At 53.2% G+C, this 16093-nt stretch overlaps 2 protein-coding genes and 2 non-coding genes across 5 annotated transcripts; all 4 read left to right on the top strand.

The window, feature by feature from the left end:
* The first annotated feature begins 2162 nt into the window (after positions 1-2162).
* PTGES3 (prostaglandin E synthase 3) lies at positions 2163-10870 on the top strand. 2 transcript variants are annotated; one of them, XM_030967069.1, is made up of 8 exons: positions 2163-2429; positions 8196-8309; positions 8418-8487; positions 8910-9008; positions 9211-9300; positions 9476-9538; positions 9839-9863; positions 10270-10870. In XM_030967069.1, coding segments are annotated over exons 1-8 (483 nt in total). In that variant the 5' UTR covers positions 2163-2427; the 3' UTR covers positions 10290-10870. The 2 variants fall into 2 exon arrangements, with proteins under 2 accessions (XP_030822929.1, XP_030822928.1); XM_030967068.1 differs by lacking the exon at positions 2163-2429 and having other exon boundaries at positions 8176-8309.
* Positions 10871-12565: 1695 nt separating this feature from the next.
* ATP5F1B (ATP synthase F1 subunit beta) lies at positions 12566-15834 on the top strand. Its single transcript, XM_030967051.1, is given in 11 exon segments — positions 12566-12631; positions 12633-12708; positions 13175-13357; positions 13652-13826; positions 13978-14099; positions 14329-14513; positions 14620-14778; positions 14864-14986; positions 15072-15284; positions 15372-15573; positions 15651-15834. Coding segments are annotated over 11 exon segments (1602 nt in total). The 3' UTR covers positions 15749-15834.
* LOC115914674 lies at positions 13386-13459 on the top strand. Its single transcript, XR_004061438.1, has one exon. It is a non-coding gene; the product is annotated as a small nucleolar RNA SNORD59 (small nucleolar RNA).
* On the top strand, positions 14177-14251 carry LOC115914673. The gene has a single exon (XR_004061437.1). It is a non-coding gene; the product is annotated as a small nucleolar RNA SNORD59 (small nucleolar RNA).
* Positions 15835-16093: the final 259 nt, after the last annotated feature.

The raw sequence follows: 16093 nt of genomic DNA, 5'->3' as shown, positions 1-16093 counted from the left end.
CAGAAGATGGAGGCTAAAAAGAAGAAGAAAGAGAAGAAGGACAGGACATGCCCAGATTCCTCCATCTTGCCCCCTGAACCCCCATTCTAAATCCCCAAAATTCTACATTTTCATCCTGTGACAAATTCACTATCATTTTACTCAAACTCTTGTGGCTTGTAACTCTTCACACAAAGCTGGTGATTGTTTCCAGCCCTTGAGGTGGTGTCAGTTTTTTATACTAAAATCTCCGTGTACAATATTTACAATTACTTCCCGACACCTATCACCTGTGTTAGACAGTTTGTCTCCACTCTAAACCAATCTGAAACCATCACAGCAGGAGATGGAGGCCAAGAAGAAGAAGGAGAAAGGCTGGACATGCCCAGATTCCTCCATCTTGCCTCCTGAACCCCTATTCTAAAACCCCAAAATCTACTTTTCCATCCTGTGATAACTTCACTATTACTCTACCTAAACTCTTGTGGCTTGCTGATCTTCATCTAAGGTTGGTAATTTGCTCCACGGGTCATAATCAAACCCACAGGTGTTTTGGGCTCTGTGCCAGGGTCTCTGAGCCCCCTGGCAGGGTCCTGGGCAGCCAGAGGGATGTCCTGGGTTCCCACAGGGCTCCTCAGTGCCCTGCAGCAGGCAGGGATGAAGATCAGGGGTGAGGTTGTGTTCACAGGGGTCCCAGGATGAGCTAAGAGATCTTGACTCCATGTTTTATTTATTAATTCATGATATGTATTATATACTAAAACTATACTAAAAGAATGGAAGGATTTCATCAGAAGGCTTGAAAGGAATAGAAAAGAATGGAATGATAATAAAATTTGACTGCTCACAGCCTCGACACAGGTAAAAACAATTAAAAACAACCAAGTCAAAACAATTTCACATGCTGGGTAAACAGTTCTCCAAATCCCATTCCAAAGCAGCAAAAAACACGGAGAAGCTGAAGCTTCTCATCTTCTCAGGAGAAAAGATCCTAACAAAAGGATTTTTCATAAAATACGTCTGTGACAGCTGTGGGTGTGGGCTCCAGTAAAGCTTTGGGACAGGTGAGCTCCTTGGGGTTCACACCTGGCTGGGGGAAGCTGGGCTGTCCCCAGGTGATGGATGGACAGCCCTGTGTGATGTATTTACCCATGGTTTGGGGTCCAGGGCACCTTGGTTTGTGGGTGACACCAGTTTGGGCGGGATGTTGATCTGCTGGAGGGCAGGAAGCTCTGCAGAGCCAGCTGGACAGGATGGGCTGAGGCCAATGGGTCACCCATGGAACATTCCAGGTTGGGGGAGAGGGGCTGGAAAGCTGGGAAAGGCCCTGGGGTGATGGACAGCAGCTGGACAGAGCCCAGGTGTGCCCAGGTGTGGGCAGGATGGCACCTGGGCTGTGCCAGCCATGGGGACAGGGATTGTCCCTCTGTGCTGGCACTGCTGGGGCTCCCAATTCCTCCAGGAGAGGGTCAGGGTGGAATTTCAGGAGCAATTTCCATATGGAAAAGGTGGTCAGGCTTTCGAAGTGTCTGGAGAACAGGAGGCTCAGAGGGGAATTTTCACCCCAAAACTTCAGGGTCAGGATCTGCTTCCAGGGAACACCAGGGTGAGAGGGAACAGAGCCCTGCCCTGATTTTCGGGAGGAATTTGCAGTTTTTTGGGGGAAATTATAGTTGTAGCCAGGTGGGGATTGGCCTCAGGGAATAACAGGACAGGAGGAAATGGCCCTGAGCTGCGCCAGGAGAGGCTCAGGGTGGACATGAGGAGGAATAAAAGGTGGTCAGGCTCTGGAAGTGCCGGGAGAACAGGAGGCTCAGAGGGGAATTTTCACCCCACAACTCCCTGATGGGAGAGCAGGGCTGGGATCTGCTCCCAGAGAACACCGGGACAAGTTGGGGGGTTCCGGGGGTCCCAGTGGGAGGGTCCCAATGGGGATGGGGGGGTCCCGGTGGGTGGGGGGAGGTCTCGGGGGTTCCAATGGGGGGTCCCAGTGAGGGGGGAGTCCCGGGGGTCCCAGTGGGGATGGGGGGAGTCCCTGGCCTCCTCTCCCTCTCCGCCGTCGCCGCGCCTCACTGCGCATGCGCGCCCAGAAGCTGCTGGAAGGGCAGCGGGGCGGGGGCGCGCGCGGGGGGGCGGGGGCGCGCTCGGGGCCGCGCACGCGCCGTCGGCGGCGGCGGGAGGGGAGTGAGGGAGGGGAGGAAGAGGAGGAGGAGGCGGCGGCGGCGGCGCGCGCGGGGATTTTGCTGCGTCACCACGGGCCGAGCGCTGCGCGGGGCATTGTGGGAGCGAGGCCGCGCCAGAGCCCCCGAGCCCGCCCGGAGCCGCCACCGGAACCCCCCCCGGAACCCTCCCGGTACCTTTCCCGGTACCGCCCAAGCACAACCCGCGACACCGCCCGGAGCCTTCCGCACCCCTCAGGAGCGCCCGCCGGAGCCGTCGCCATCCGCCATGTGAGGCCCGGGGATGGGAGCGGCGCGGGAAGGCCCCGCCAGGCCCCGGCGCTACCGCGGGAGCCGCCCCGGCGCCGCCGAGCGCGGGCTGACCTTGGGCGCTGAGGGGTTTTGTCGCGGTTACCGTGTGGGCCCGGTTACCGCGTGAGGCCCCCGTGTGGGCCCCGGTGTACCGGGATGCGGGCGGGATTTCCCGCTGTGGGTTTTAATGGGGTGTTCGGGGGGTGCTGCGCGTTTCTCGGTGGGTCGCTGCCCACCGGTACCGGGCGAAACAGCGGAAAACTCCCGGTAAGTAACGCGTGGAACAATCCAGAGCGTGCAGGCGAGAGAATCTGTTTGTAAACTTGGGATTTTCACCCTAAAATCCGTCCCTGCGTTTCGCCCTGGCCCTGAAAGCGTCCAAGGCCAGGGCTTGGAACGGGATGGGCTTGAAGGTTTTTTCCAGCCCAGACCATTCCAGAATTCCGTGGAAAACGGAGGAATAACGAAAAGGGCCCTCAGGAAGGGGTGGGGAAGCGCGGAAAGCCCCGGGGCAGGCGCGGTGCTGCAGGTGAGCCGCTGGATTCGTCTACACGTGCATCCCGAGCGGGATCCCGCGCTCCCTAATTCGCCTTTTTGTTTGGAATTCTCCAAGGAATTTCATTTGGGGGCCGCCCAAAAGCAAAGCTCTGGTGCATGCGAGTGTTCCTTCAAGAACAACCAGAGTTTTGTGTGTCCAAGAGGAAAAACTGGGAAGGAAGAGCTGCAGGCAGCATTCCCACATCTCCAGTGGCAGAGCAAGGGTTTCAAACCACCAGAGAGCAGGGTTAGGTGGGATTTTGTGGGGAAAAAATGAAAAAATTCCTCCCTCTGAGGGTGGTGAGGCACTGGGATGGATTTTCCAGAGTGTGTCCCATCCCTGGAGGTGTCCGTGCCCATGAATGAGCTTCAAGGTCCCTGCCAACCCAAACCGTTCCATGATTGTGTGACCTCCACGTGCCTGGCTGGAAGGATTGGAGGCAGCAGCACCTCTTGAGGTTTTGTTTTGTCAGGAATTTGGGATGAGAACAGCATTAACTGATGGGGTTTTTGTCCCTTGTCCCCAGCCAGGCTTTTACTTTTCTTCTGAAACCTTGAACAGTGGAGGTGCTTCATCTTAACGTGAGTGAAAGTGAGAAAACTGTGATCAAATTGGAGTTTTTTCGTGTAATTTCTGTAGATTTCAGCATCCTGAAACTGCAGTGCTGCTGCATCTGCATAGAATGGTCTAAAACCTAAAATAAGGCTTTTTTTAAATGAAAAAAAGCATCTTTCCAAGGTGTAAAAATTAAAGGAAAAATCATTTTATAAAACAGGTTTTATTGCTGTCTGGGAGGGGAAAAATCTTGTTGAGGGCCTGATTTCTGCAGTGTCCTCGAGCTGTAGGAGCTGTCAGGAGACAAAGATGGGATTCCAAAGGCACAGGATACAGAGAGAGAACACGAAAAGAGATTTGGGAACTTCCTCAGTGCCTCAGATGGGGAGATTTGAGATTCCACTGGTGCCAGAGACCAGGATTTATCCAGGGATATCCAACAGAGCCTTGAGAGTTCTGTGGTGAAGCTGAGCCTCCACATTGCTGGGAACCTTCTAGAACCTGTCCCACAGTGCTGGAATAACAATTCCCATCAGAATGTGGGGACTGGAAGAGCCAGAGCAGCTGCAGGGGTGGCTGTGGCTGCTTGGGAAGTCCCCAAAATCACAGGTGGATTGGACAGAGGAAATCTTCTAAATTCTAAATTCCCTTTCAGGAAGTCCCCAAAATCACAGGTGGATGGGGCAGAGGAAACCCTCTAAATTCCCTTTTAAACATTTAAATTCCCTTCTTTTTTTCCAAATCCCATGGAGGGGGTGCTGGAAAACCATGGCAAGCTGAGCTCCCTCGGGGTTTGGATGAGCAGGATGGAGCTCTGAAGGTGATGGGTCAGTGTTTGGAGAGGAGATTTTCACTGGGAGCTCCTTCTCTCCTGGGAATCTCCGTGTGGGCAGGAGACTTTTTAAAAGGAGCTCTCCAGCAGGTCCTGCCTTACTGGTTGCAACTGGTGAGTCCTGACTGAAGCTCACAGGGAGGTTTTTTCCCTCCTCCCTTTGGGAGGGTGAGATTGGAAAAGGAGATAAAAGGAGGAGAGGCAGCTCCAGCACGTTCCGGGCGCTCTCGGGGTGAATTCATGGGAAAGCAGGGCAGGTTTAGGTTCAGAAACCTGGAATTAGGAAAATTAGGTTCCAGAAACCTGGAACCAGAATTATGACAGAGTCAGACTTATCTAGGATCTCTCTGCTCTGGAGCTTGGACGTGTGAGCTGAATGGGAATTTCTGGGAGCCCTGTGAGTTCTGTTGGTGCTTCAAATCCGTGATCCTGGCAGAGGTGCTGAGGGTTCTGAGCACTCTCAGGGTGAATTCCCAGAAAACAGCACAGGCTTAGGTTCAGAAATGTGAATTATGGCCGAGGCAAACTCACCTGGGATCTCTCTGCTCTGCAGCTTGGAGGTGTGTGTGTAGCCTTGAGCTGAGTGGCATTTCTGGGAGCACTCTCAGGGTGAATTCCCAGGAAAACAGCACAGGTTTAGGTTCAGAAACCTGGAATTATGGAAATTAAGTTCCAGAAACCTGGAACTAGAATTATGGCATAGTCAGACTTCTCTGAGATCTCTGCTCTGCAGCTCGGACGTGTGTGTGTAGCCTTGAGTTGGTTTTCTGGGAGGTCACAGGTTCTGAGCGCTCTCAGGGTGAATTCCCAGGAAAGCAGGGCAGGTTTAGGTTCAGAAATGTGAATTATGAGAGTCAAACTCACCTGGGATCTCTCTGCTCTGCAGCTTAGATGTGTGAGCTGAATGGGATTTCTGGGAGTGCTCCTGAGTTCTGTTGGTGCCTCAAATCCCCGATCCTGGTGGAGCTGCTGAGGTCACGGGTTCTGAGCACTCTCAGGGTGAATTCCCAGGAAAGCAGCACAGATAGACATTCAGAAATGTGAATTTTGGCCAAGTCAGACTTATCTGGGATCCCTTTGCAGCTCAGATGTGTGAGCTGAGTGGGGTTTCTGGGAGCACTTTGAGTTCTGTTGGTGCCTCAAATCCCCAATCCTGGTGGAGCTGCTGAGGTCGTGGGTCTCAGGGTGAATTCCCAGGAAAGCAGGACAGGTTTAGGTTCAGAAACCTGGAATTAATGAAAATTAGGTTCCAGAAACTTGGAACCAGAATTATGGCAGAGTCAGACTCATTTGGGATCTCTCTGCTCTGCGGCTCAGATGTGGGATTTCTGGGAACCCCGTGAGTTCTGTTGGTGCCTCAAATCCCCGATCCTGGTGGAGCTGCTGAGGTCACAGGTTCCGAGCACTCTCAGGGTGAATTCCCAGGAAAGTATCACAGGTTTAGGTTCAGAAATGTGAATTATGGCTGAGTAAAACTCATCTGGGATCTTGCTGCTGTCCAGCTCGGACATGTGAGCTGAGTGGGAATTTCTGGGAGCTCTGAGTTCTGTTGGTGCCTCAAATCCCCAGTCCTGGTGGAGCTGCTGAGGTCACGGTTGGGATGAAATCTCCTCCCTGGGAAGGCTGGAGATGTCTCCATTGACATTGAGAGCCGGGAATTGTTATCAGCACCCATCCCCTGTGTGACCCAGGCGGGGACACTGAGATTTCTGTTAAAACCAGAGCTGGAACAACGTCCCGAGTGCCTCATGCTGGGGGGTTTTGTCTCCCAGCACTGAGGGAGCAGAGCAGGGCATTTCTCATCCTCCTTTCCTCTTGAGAGTCTTTCATTAAAAGAGGAAAATCTGTGTCCAAGAAGGGTTTAAAAATACCACAGTAAGAAAATTGCTGCTCTGCTGCTGCACTTCACCTGGATAAGGTGATAATTAACATTCCCTGAAATGCTGCTGTGAGGTTTTCACCCCTGGAACAGCTGAAACTCGAGGCTGAATTCAGAATCCATTAAATAATATATAAATTAATTAAGTAAATAAAATAATAGGATATTGGGATAAATGAATTAAATAATAATAAAATAATAAATACAATAGTTAAATGAATTAAAGGAGATATTGAGATGGGATATTGGGATGAAATTCTTCCCTGTGAGGCCCAGAAATGGCAGATAAAGGGGGAGATAATGAATTAAATAAATTTAAGAAGATATTAAGATGGGATATTGGGATAAATTAATTAAATAAACTAAATTATAATAATTAATTAATTAATTAAACGAACAAATAATGGGATATTGGGATAAATGACGTAAATAAATTAAATAATAATAAAATAATGAATAAATTAAATAAGTAATATATAAATTAAATAAATTAAGTAATGGGATATTGGGATAGATTAGTTAAATAATAGTAAAATAATTAACTAAAGAAATAAAGAAATTAAGTTATATAAAATTAAATAAATAATAATGCAATAAAAATCTAATAATTAAATAAATGATTGATTAATAAATTAAATTAAATAATGGCATACTGGGGTACATTAATTAAATAAATGAAATAATACATAAAGTAAAGAAGATCTTAAGATGGGATATTGGGATGAAATGCGTCTGTGTGAGGCCCTGGGATGGGTTCCCCATCCCTGGAATTGCCCAAGGCCGGGTTGGACAGCCCTGAGCTGGGGAGCCATGGCAGGGCTGGCGCTGGCTGAACTTTGGGGTCCCTCCCGAGCATTCCACGATTCCCTGGGAGGACAAAGGAGCGTGAGGAGCAGCCCTGGGCTCTGTGCCTGTGCTGCAGCCCTGCTGGATTCTGGAATGCAGAATTCCCTGATTGCCTGGGCTGGGCCTCGCTTGCCAGGGCAGGGCTGGGAGGGAGGAGGAGGCTTCTGAGCCGTTTTCCCCGCTCCAAGGAGCACTGAGCAGGTGAGTTCTCTGCAAACACTGCAAGCACTGAGCAGGTGAGTTCTCTGCAAACACAGCACTTGCTCTGGAGCTCTGTGTTGGTTTTTTTTTTTTTTTTTGAGGTGGTTGTGCAAAGGGAGAATAATTCCAAATTTCTCTCCAAACACAGCACTTGCTCTGGAGCTCTGTGTTGGTTTTTTTTTTGAGGTGGTTGTGCAAAGGGAGAATAATTCCAAATTTCTCTCCAAACACAGCACTTGCTCTGGAGCTCTGTGGTTTTGTTGTTTTTTTGAGGTGGTTGTGCAAAGGCAAAACAATTCTAAAGTGCATGGCAGTCCCAGTGTGAGAGATTATAAAGAGCTTGGAACAGTGATTCTCCATCCTTAATCATAATTCGGTCTTAATCATAGCAAATCCGTTTTTTAGAGTATCAATACCCCCAAAAAAAGTTGTTTTTTAAAAATTTTGCTTTAGGTTTTAACTCTTTGCATGACAAAAACCACTCTGAAATCTGCCTGTGCAGCTTTGGAGGTGCTGGAGCTGCTGCTGCCACAGTCTCTGTAGTAGCTCATCTCAAAGTTTATCAAAATTTTGATCTGCTGAGACATTTATTTCAGTCTCAGATTTCAGTGGCTCCTCCCAGGAGCTTTCTTTTTATTCAGTTTCTCTCTCTTTATTCCAAATACATTATTTCTTTTTTATTCCAGCTCTCTCTTTATTCCAAATACATCATTTCTTTTTATTCCAGCTCTCTCTTTATTCCAAATACATAATTTCTTTTTATTCCAGCTCTCTCTTTTCAGCTTAAATCACCTTTAAAAAATACAGGAAGCTCAAAATGCAGGTTTTAAGTGCAGAAAGAATATTTTTTTGTTGGATTTCTTGTTGAAAATCAATGCCTTTGTGTCCCCACAGGCAGCCTGCCTCTGCAAAGTGGTACGACCGGAGGGACTACGTCTTTATTGAGTTCTGTGTTGAAGACAGCAAAGACGTAAATGTAAATTTTGAAAAGTCCAAACTCACGTTCAGGTGAGTAATTCAGGCACAAGAAGCAGCAGATTTGTTCTATGAGATGTTTTTGGAGCTAAATACTGATTTCTTTTTGGGGTTAAATACTGATTTCTTTTTCTCTTGCAGTTGTCTTGGAGGAAGTGATAACTTTAAACATTTAAATGAAATCGATCTTTTTAATAATATCGATCCAAATGTGAGTATTCTCCCGAGTTCTTGGTGCTTGTGTAGAGAAATTGTAGATATTCCATCCCTGGAATTGTTCAAGGCCATGTTGGAGCAACCTGGGCTGGTGGAAAGTGTCCCTGCCCATGGCACAAATTTGGAACTTGGGTTTTAATGTCATTTCCAACCCAAACCATCCTTTAGTTCTGAGATCCTAAAAAATACCACCTGTTCTTTAGGCTGCTCCCAAGATTTTGTTCCTTAAAAATAAGAATATAGACTATTTTCTAAGGAAAATTATTATAAAAGCTCCAAGTCAGATCCAGGAAATCTTCTCCAGGGGGTATTTTCCAGGACAAGGAATAAGGGAAGAGGTGAAGATAAAGGAAGGATGTCAGCAGTTCCTGGTGAAGGTCATCCTGATGGCACTAATGAATATTTGGTCTTTTTCAGGAATCAAAGCATAAAAGAACAGACAGATCCATCTTGTGTTGTTTACGAAAAGGAGAGTCTGGTCAGGCATGGCCAAGGTTAACAAAAGAGAGGGCAAAGGTGGGTCTGGGCATCTGCTGCCTCCCCTGGCTTTTAAATTAGTGAATATTTGGGTCATGTTCAAATTCTGGAGCAGTTTTGGGTCATTTTTCCTGCTCCTGATCCCACGGCAGCTCTCGTTAACTTGTTCTAAGTGACAGCCACTTCTTTCCTTGTCCTTAAATAATTCCTTGTCCTTAAATAACTCCTGCTATTGCTGCAGCTCAACTGGCTCAGCGTGGACTTCAACAACTGGAAAGACTGGGAAGATGATTCAGATGAAGACATGTCCAATTTTGATCGCTTTTCTGAGGTAGGGAATGAAAAAATTTTGATAAATCCAAGCTTTTTGTGCACCATCACTTTGTAATTCCTGCATGGGGGCAACTGATCTGTTACAATAAGGGGAGGATGTTGGTTTAGGATTGTTTTGGGTGGAAATTGGGGTTGGATTCACCCCAAAATGTGGCTGTTGTGTCTCTGAGCAGATGATGAACAACATGGGAGGAGATGACGACGTAGACTTGCCAGAAGTAGATGGGGCAGATGATGTGAGTATGTCGGGTGTATGAACACCCTCAGGAGTCCTGCACTCACCCCTCAGCACTAAAAAAGGCTTAAATAGCCCCAAACTTTGTGATGTCACCTGGGGAGACCCTTTCCCTCCCCTCTCTGCAGTGCTGGGGGTCACTGGGGGTTTGCAGTGAGGCCAAACTGAGCTCAATAAATTCCTCAAAATTCAGATTTGGGAGCAGATTTGGGAACAGATTTGGGAACCTCTTTGCTGGTGGGGGTGAGGGTGGTAGAAGAGCTGTCTGCTCCACTTAATGATTGTTTGTTTTCCTTTCCAGGACTCACCAGACAGTGATGATGAAAGTAAGTTGTTTTTGTTGTTTTTGTTGTTTTTTTCCCCTCACACACCTGCTGAAGGACAGGCCCAGCAGATGTTCATCCTGTCCACCAGCTAAAGCCAGCCCTGGCAGACAAATCTAATCTGGGAAAGCCTCTCCACACAAGCCCCAAATACCAGTTTGACCTTCCCAGGCTGCTGCAGGCTTTGGCTTTAGGAGCAGCACGTGCTCAGGGGTGGCTCTGGCACAGTTTTCCCTTGGGAAGGGCCCCAAAATGCCCCGTGACCTCCTTGGTTGGAGGCCAGGTCGTCTTGCTCGTGTCCCTTGTGACATAATAATGCCTTGGGAGCTTTTAAAAACCAACCAAGCAAAAAATTAAAACCCACAAAACAACCCTAAAACCATTAATTCTCTTCTTTTTCCCCCTCTAGAAATGCCGGATCTGGAGTAAGGCAAAGTGTCGTCTTCAGGGTTTTGGGGAAAGAAGTTCATCACAACATTTCATAATTGAGATAAGAATTCCTGAGTTGATAGCCCTAAAGGGAGATCCTGCATCCTTTAACCCATTTTCAGTCCATTTTAAATGGCTTCACTGATGGTAGGTGTGTCCCATGGCACGGGGCGGTCTTAAAGCCACGAGAGGCAATAACAGTTATGCATGAATCGTTTTCCAGACTTCCAAAAAAAAAAAAAAAGAAAAAAGAGAAAAAAACCCACCAAACCAACCCAATTGAGGTGTAGGCAATCCGTTGAGAGGAGTTGCAATAAAGTTTACAGAGCCTCCTTGCCTCGTAGCAGATGTAATTACAATGGGAGAACCCTTCATTAACAGTGGTTTAAATGAGTTTTTTTTTTTTTTTTCCCTTTTGTCCATTTATACCGGGAACAAAAACACAAAACAAAAAAAAAATAAACTCTTTATTATTGGCTCCCCCCCCCAAAAAAAAAAAAAATCAAACAAAATCCAGCAGGGCGAGGCACATCCCCTCCTGTTCCCACTTTAAAAAAAAAGTTCATTTTGAAAAAAAAAAACTTCCAAATTTTCCTGGTTTTTGGTGTTGGAGCCCCCGAGCAGAGCCTGCCCCTGGTCCCGTGGTGTGACCCCCAAACCTTTTCCACCTCCTCCTCCTCCTCCTCCTCCTCCTCCTCGCCCGGGGTGCGAGTTGGCTGTACATTGTTGCTTGTCAATCTGTACATTTTAGACCAAAATCGTATTTGCACTGTGGGTTTGGCAGCAAGTGACAGAACCGTGGAACCGGGCTGAAAAACCTCAATTTATGTTCAGAGCAGCTGGGATTTTTTTAATGTCTGCATTCTTTCTAATAAACTGTTGAAGACTCCCTGGCTCTCCCTTCGGCCTGGGCCCTGTGCATTCCTCAGCGCCGTGGGGCAAAGGGATGGTGGGGTCCCCTTTTTTTGAGGGGTTCAGTGAGGTGGGATCCTCTTTTTTTGAGGGGTTCAGTGAGGTGGGATCCTCTTTTTTTGGAGGTCCAGTAGGGTGGGATCTTCTATGGGGGTCACTGGGATGGGATCCTCTTTTTTGGGGAGTTCAGTGTGGTGGGATCCCCTTTTTGAGGGGGTTCACTGGGGTGGGATCCCCTTTTTGAGGGGGTTCACTGGGGTGGGATCCCCTTCTTTGGAGGGTCAACAGGGTGGGATCCCCCTCTATTGGGGGTTCAGTACGGTGAGATCCCCTTTTAAGGGGTGTCATTGGGGTGGGATTTCCTTTTTTTGGGGTGTTCAGTAGGGTGGGCTCCCCTTCTTTGGAGGCATTGGTGGGGTGGGATCCTCTTCTTTTGGGGTTCAGTACAGTGGGATCTTTGGGGGGGGTCACTGGGATGGGATCCTCTTTTTTGGGGGGCTCAGTATGGTGGGATCCCCTTCTTTGGGGGTTCTGTAGGGTGGGATCTCCTGTGGGGAGTCACTGGGGTGGGATCCCCTTTATTTGGGGGCTCGGTAGGGTGGGATCTTCTAGGGGGGGGGTCAGTAGGGTGGGATTCCCTTCTTTGGGGGGCCGGGATCCTCTTATTTGGGGTCCAGTGGGGTGGGATCCCCTCCCACTGGGGACAGGAGCGATCCGGTTCCCCTCAGGTGGGGTCAGGACGGTGGGGCCCCATCCCTTGGGGGACAGTAGAGAAATGTAGCGGTGATCCCCAGATCCCCAGGGCGGGTAGCGATTGGGTGCGGTTTGGCCCTCGGGGAGAAGGCAGCGGCCGGTGCACCGGGGCGGCCCCGGGGGCACTACAGCGACACCGGGGCCGTAAGGCGGACACGGTGCCCGGGCGGGGCGGTGCTGGGACCCTCGGCCGTGCGGGGCGGGCACGGGCCCGGTGAGGGGCGGCCCCTCGGGGCGGTGCTGTGACAGGGGGTGGAGGCGGGCCCGTCACGGTCCCGGTGCGGCCTCGGCCGCGGTCACGGCGCCCGACCAAGGACAAGCGCGGGACACGTGCGCCGCCATTTCCGCTGACCTTCGCCCGGATACGCCCCTTCCCACAGCACCACCCTATCAGGTCGCAGCGCGTTTTGATTGATGGATCCACAACCCAATCGCGACTAGGAGCAGCGCGGGCGCCGCATCGCGGCGACCAATGGGAGCGCGAATTCACGCGGCGCCACTCCGCGGAGCAGCCAATGGGCGCGCGGTGCGGCGGTGACGCGCAGCCCTGCGGCCCCGACCCGCGGGGGCCGTGAGGGGCGGGCGGGACGCGGGGCTCAGTCGGCGCCGCCATGTTGGGGCTCGCGGGTCGTTCCGCCGCCGCCGCCGCCGCCGCGGCCCGGCCGCTGCTGCCCCGCGGGGGCCGCCCCCGGCCGGGACCTCCTCCCGCTGCTCCTCGGCCGCGGGGCCGCCCCGGCTGTCGCCGTCGGGGCGCGTGAGTGCAGGGCGGGCCGGGGTCACCTTGGGGCCTACGCGGGGGTGCCGGTGCTCAGGGCCCCGGTACCGGGCTGGAGTGTGCCGTGCCGAGCGGATGGGCTGCGGCAGAGGAGCTGCGGCTCCGGGGGTGGGCGTGAGGGGCCGCAGGGACTGCGGGTGTACCAGGGGAGGGGTCCAGGGGGCCCTGGTAGCGCTGAAGGGAGGGGGCTCAGGGGGTCCTGGCAGTGCTGAGGGACTCCGCGTGTACCCAGAGCGGTCCCGGGTGCACCGAGGAGAGGCCTGGGTGGGTCAGTGGGGCACCGAGCGAGGCGTGGGGATCCATGGTCAGTTCAGGGGGTCCTGGGTGCACCCAGGGGGGTTCAGGGCTCTCGGGCACACCCCAAGGCTTGCAGGGCAGCCCCATCTCCGGAGCCCGGAGCTGCCGTGCCCCGGCCGACCTTGACTCGTCCCTCTCCCCCCTTCAGGACGGGACTATGCCGCCCATGCAGCCCCTGCGGCCAAGGCCGGCTCCTCCACCGGCCGCATCGTGGCCGTCATCGGCGCCGTGGTGGATGTGCAGTTCGACGAGGGGCTGCCCCCCATCCTGAACGCCCTTGAGGTGCAGGGCAGGGAGACGCGGCTGGTGCTGGAGGTGGCTCAGCACCTGGGTGAGCAGCTGGGAATGGGAGGGGGGTTCCTCCTGTGATGATGTTGTCAATGACTTTCGTTCTCCTGAGCTTGCTGAAGCCAAGGATTTCAATCTGAGGAGGAGGAAAATGGCTGCCTGGGGGCTGTGGCTGCACGGCTCAATTTTCCTCGGGGCTATTTTATTCCTGCTGCTCCTCTTGGTTCTTTTCCCAGCAGAATGTCCCCTTGGCAGGGCCTGGGGAAGCCACCAGCAGCTGTCCCCAGGGTCAGCCTGAGGACGCTGTGGTGACTGTGCTGTCCTTGGGCCTCGGCAGGGGAGAACACCGTGCGCACCATTGCCATGGACGGTACGGAAGGGCTGGTGAGGGGACAGAAGGTTCTGGACTCTGGTGCTCCCATCCGCATTCCCGTGGGCCCCGAGACCCTGGGCAGGATCATGAATGTCATTGGGGAACCCATCGATGAGAGGGGCCCCATCACCACCAAACAGTGAGTGCTGAGGGGCTGGAGGGCACCCAGGTGGGAGCAGGGAGGTGGCTCTGGCTCTTCTGGGTCACAGCAGGGACTGTCCCCTGCCAGCCCCTAGCCTGGGGGGCTCAGAGCAGCTGCCCACCCCTTTCTTCTCCTCTTCGTGCTGCAGGTTTGCTGCTATCCACGCCGAGGCCCCTGAGTTTGTGGAGATGAGTGTGGAGCAGGAGATCCTGGTGACAGGGATCAAGGTCGTGGATCTGCTGGCTCCCTATGCCAAGGGTGGCAAGATCGGTATGTGACCCCCAGAGCAGGGCTGGATCTGGGGATGGTGCCTCTGGGATTTCCAGCAGTTCCTCTGGGAAATTTTTCCTTCATTGATGATTCACTCCATGACTTTCGTTCTCCTGAGCTTGCTGAAGCAACGCTTTTTATATCTGAGGAGGAAAGAGCTGAAGGGAGACCCTGTGGGCAGCCAGGCTGCCTTGGGGCTCAGCAGAACCTTTATTTCCCCCCCTCCCAGGTTTGTTTGGAGGTGCTGGTGTGGGCAAGACTGTGCTGATCATGGAGCTGATCAACAACGTGGCCAAGGCCCACGGTGGTTACTCGGTGTTCGCCGGGGTGGGTGAGAGAACCCGCGAGGGCAACGACTTGTACCACGAGATGATCGAGTCTGGGGTCATCAACCTCAAAGATGCCACTTCCAAGGTGTGCAGAGACCCCGAGGGAGGGTCAGCAGGGGAGCTTCTGGGTGCCCTGATGTAGTGCCAGGTGTGGCAGCGCCACCGTGCTGACCCCGTTGTCCCACCCGCAGGTCGCCCTGGTGTACGGGCAGATGAACGAGCCCCCGGGCCCCCGTGCCAGGGTGGCCCTGACAGGGCTGACGGTGGCCGAGTACTTCAGGGACCAGGAGGGTCAGGACGTGCTGCTTTTCATCGACAACATCTTCCGCTTCACCCAGGCTGGCTCCGAGGTCTGTGCTGGGCACAGGGCGCTGCTCCTGTCCCCCACCTGCCCAGCCCCTCGTGCTCTGTCCCTCACACTCTGTCCCCTCACAGGTGTCTGCCCTGCTGGGCAGAATCCCCTCGGCCGTGGGCTACCAGCCCACGCTGGCCACTGACATGGGCACCATGCAGGAGCGAATCACCACCACGCGCAAGGGCTCCATCACCTCCGTGCAGGTGAGGGCAGGACCACCCCCAGCGTCCCAGGGAGCTGTGCCACCTGCCTGCCACCAACTGTCCCCTCCCCTCTCTGTGTCCCCAGGCTATTTACGTGCCAGCTGATGACTTGACTGACCCTGCACCCGCCACCACCTTTGCCCACTTGGATGCCACCACGGTGTTGTCCCGTGCCATCGCCGAGCTGGGCATCTACCCCGCCGTGGACCCCCTGGACTCCACCTCCCGCATCATGGACCCCAACATCGTGGGGCCCGAGCACTACGACGTGGCTCGGGGTGTGCAGAAGATCCTTCAGGTGAGGGGGCAGCCCCTCCCTCAGGTGGGGTGTTTGGGGTGGGGGATCACCTCTGCCCGCTCACCCCCTGTGTCCCCCTCTCCCCAGGACTACAAGTCACTGCAGGACATCATCGCCATCCTGGGCATGGACGAGTTGTCCGAGGAGGACAAGCTGACGGTGGCTCGAGCCCGCAAGATCCAGCGCTTCCTGTCCCAGCCCTTCCAGGTGGCTGAGGTCTTCACCGGCCACATGGGCAAGTTGGTGCCGCTCAAAGAGACCATCAAGGGCTTCAAGCAGATCCTGGCAGGTGAGGTGGCCCTCACAGGGGTCTGGGGGAGCCTGGTTGAGCCTCCCACTCCCCCCTGACACGTTGTGTCCCCCCAGGTGAATATGACCACCTGCCTGAGCAGGCTTTCTACATGGTGGGGCCCATCGAGGAGGCGGTGGCCAAGGCAGAGAAGCTGGCAGAGGAACACGCCTGAGCCCCCCCTGAACACCCCCACCCCGGCTCCGCTGGGGCCGGACCCCCAGTATTTAACATTTCCAATAAAACATCGCTGAAAACGTTTGCAGGCTTTGTGTGCTGTGGCTCCTGCTCACGGGGGGGCTGCAGGGATCCAAGTCCTGGGAGCCCCCCAGGATCTGCTGCACGGGGGGGTTGTGCTCCACTGCAGGGACCCCCAGCCCTGGGGGCTCCCCTTTGTCCTGTGGGGTCTCCAGGAGAGGGGAAGCCCCCTCCTCCCTCCGCTGCGGGCACAGCCCGGGGGGTGACAGATGCTGGTGCCCAGCCCTGTGTCCGTCTGTCTGTCCCAGTCCCCGTCGTTCCC

This window comes from Camarhynchus parvulus, chromosome 29 (assembly GCF_901933205.1).
Source record: "Camarhynchus parvulus chromosome 29, STF_HiC, whole genome shotgun sequence".
NCBI lineage: Eukaryota > Metazoa > Chordata > Aves > Passeriformes > Thraupidae > Camarhynchus > Camarhynchus parvulus.
This window is presented reverse-complemented; position numbering and strand designations above follow the sequence as displayed.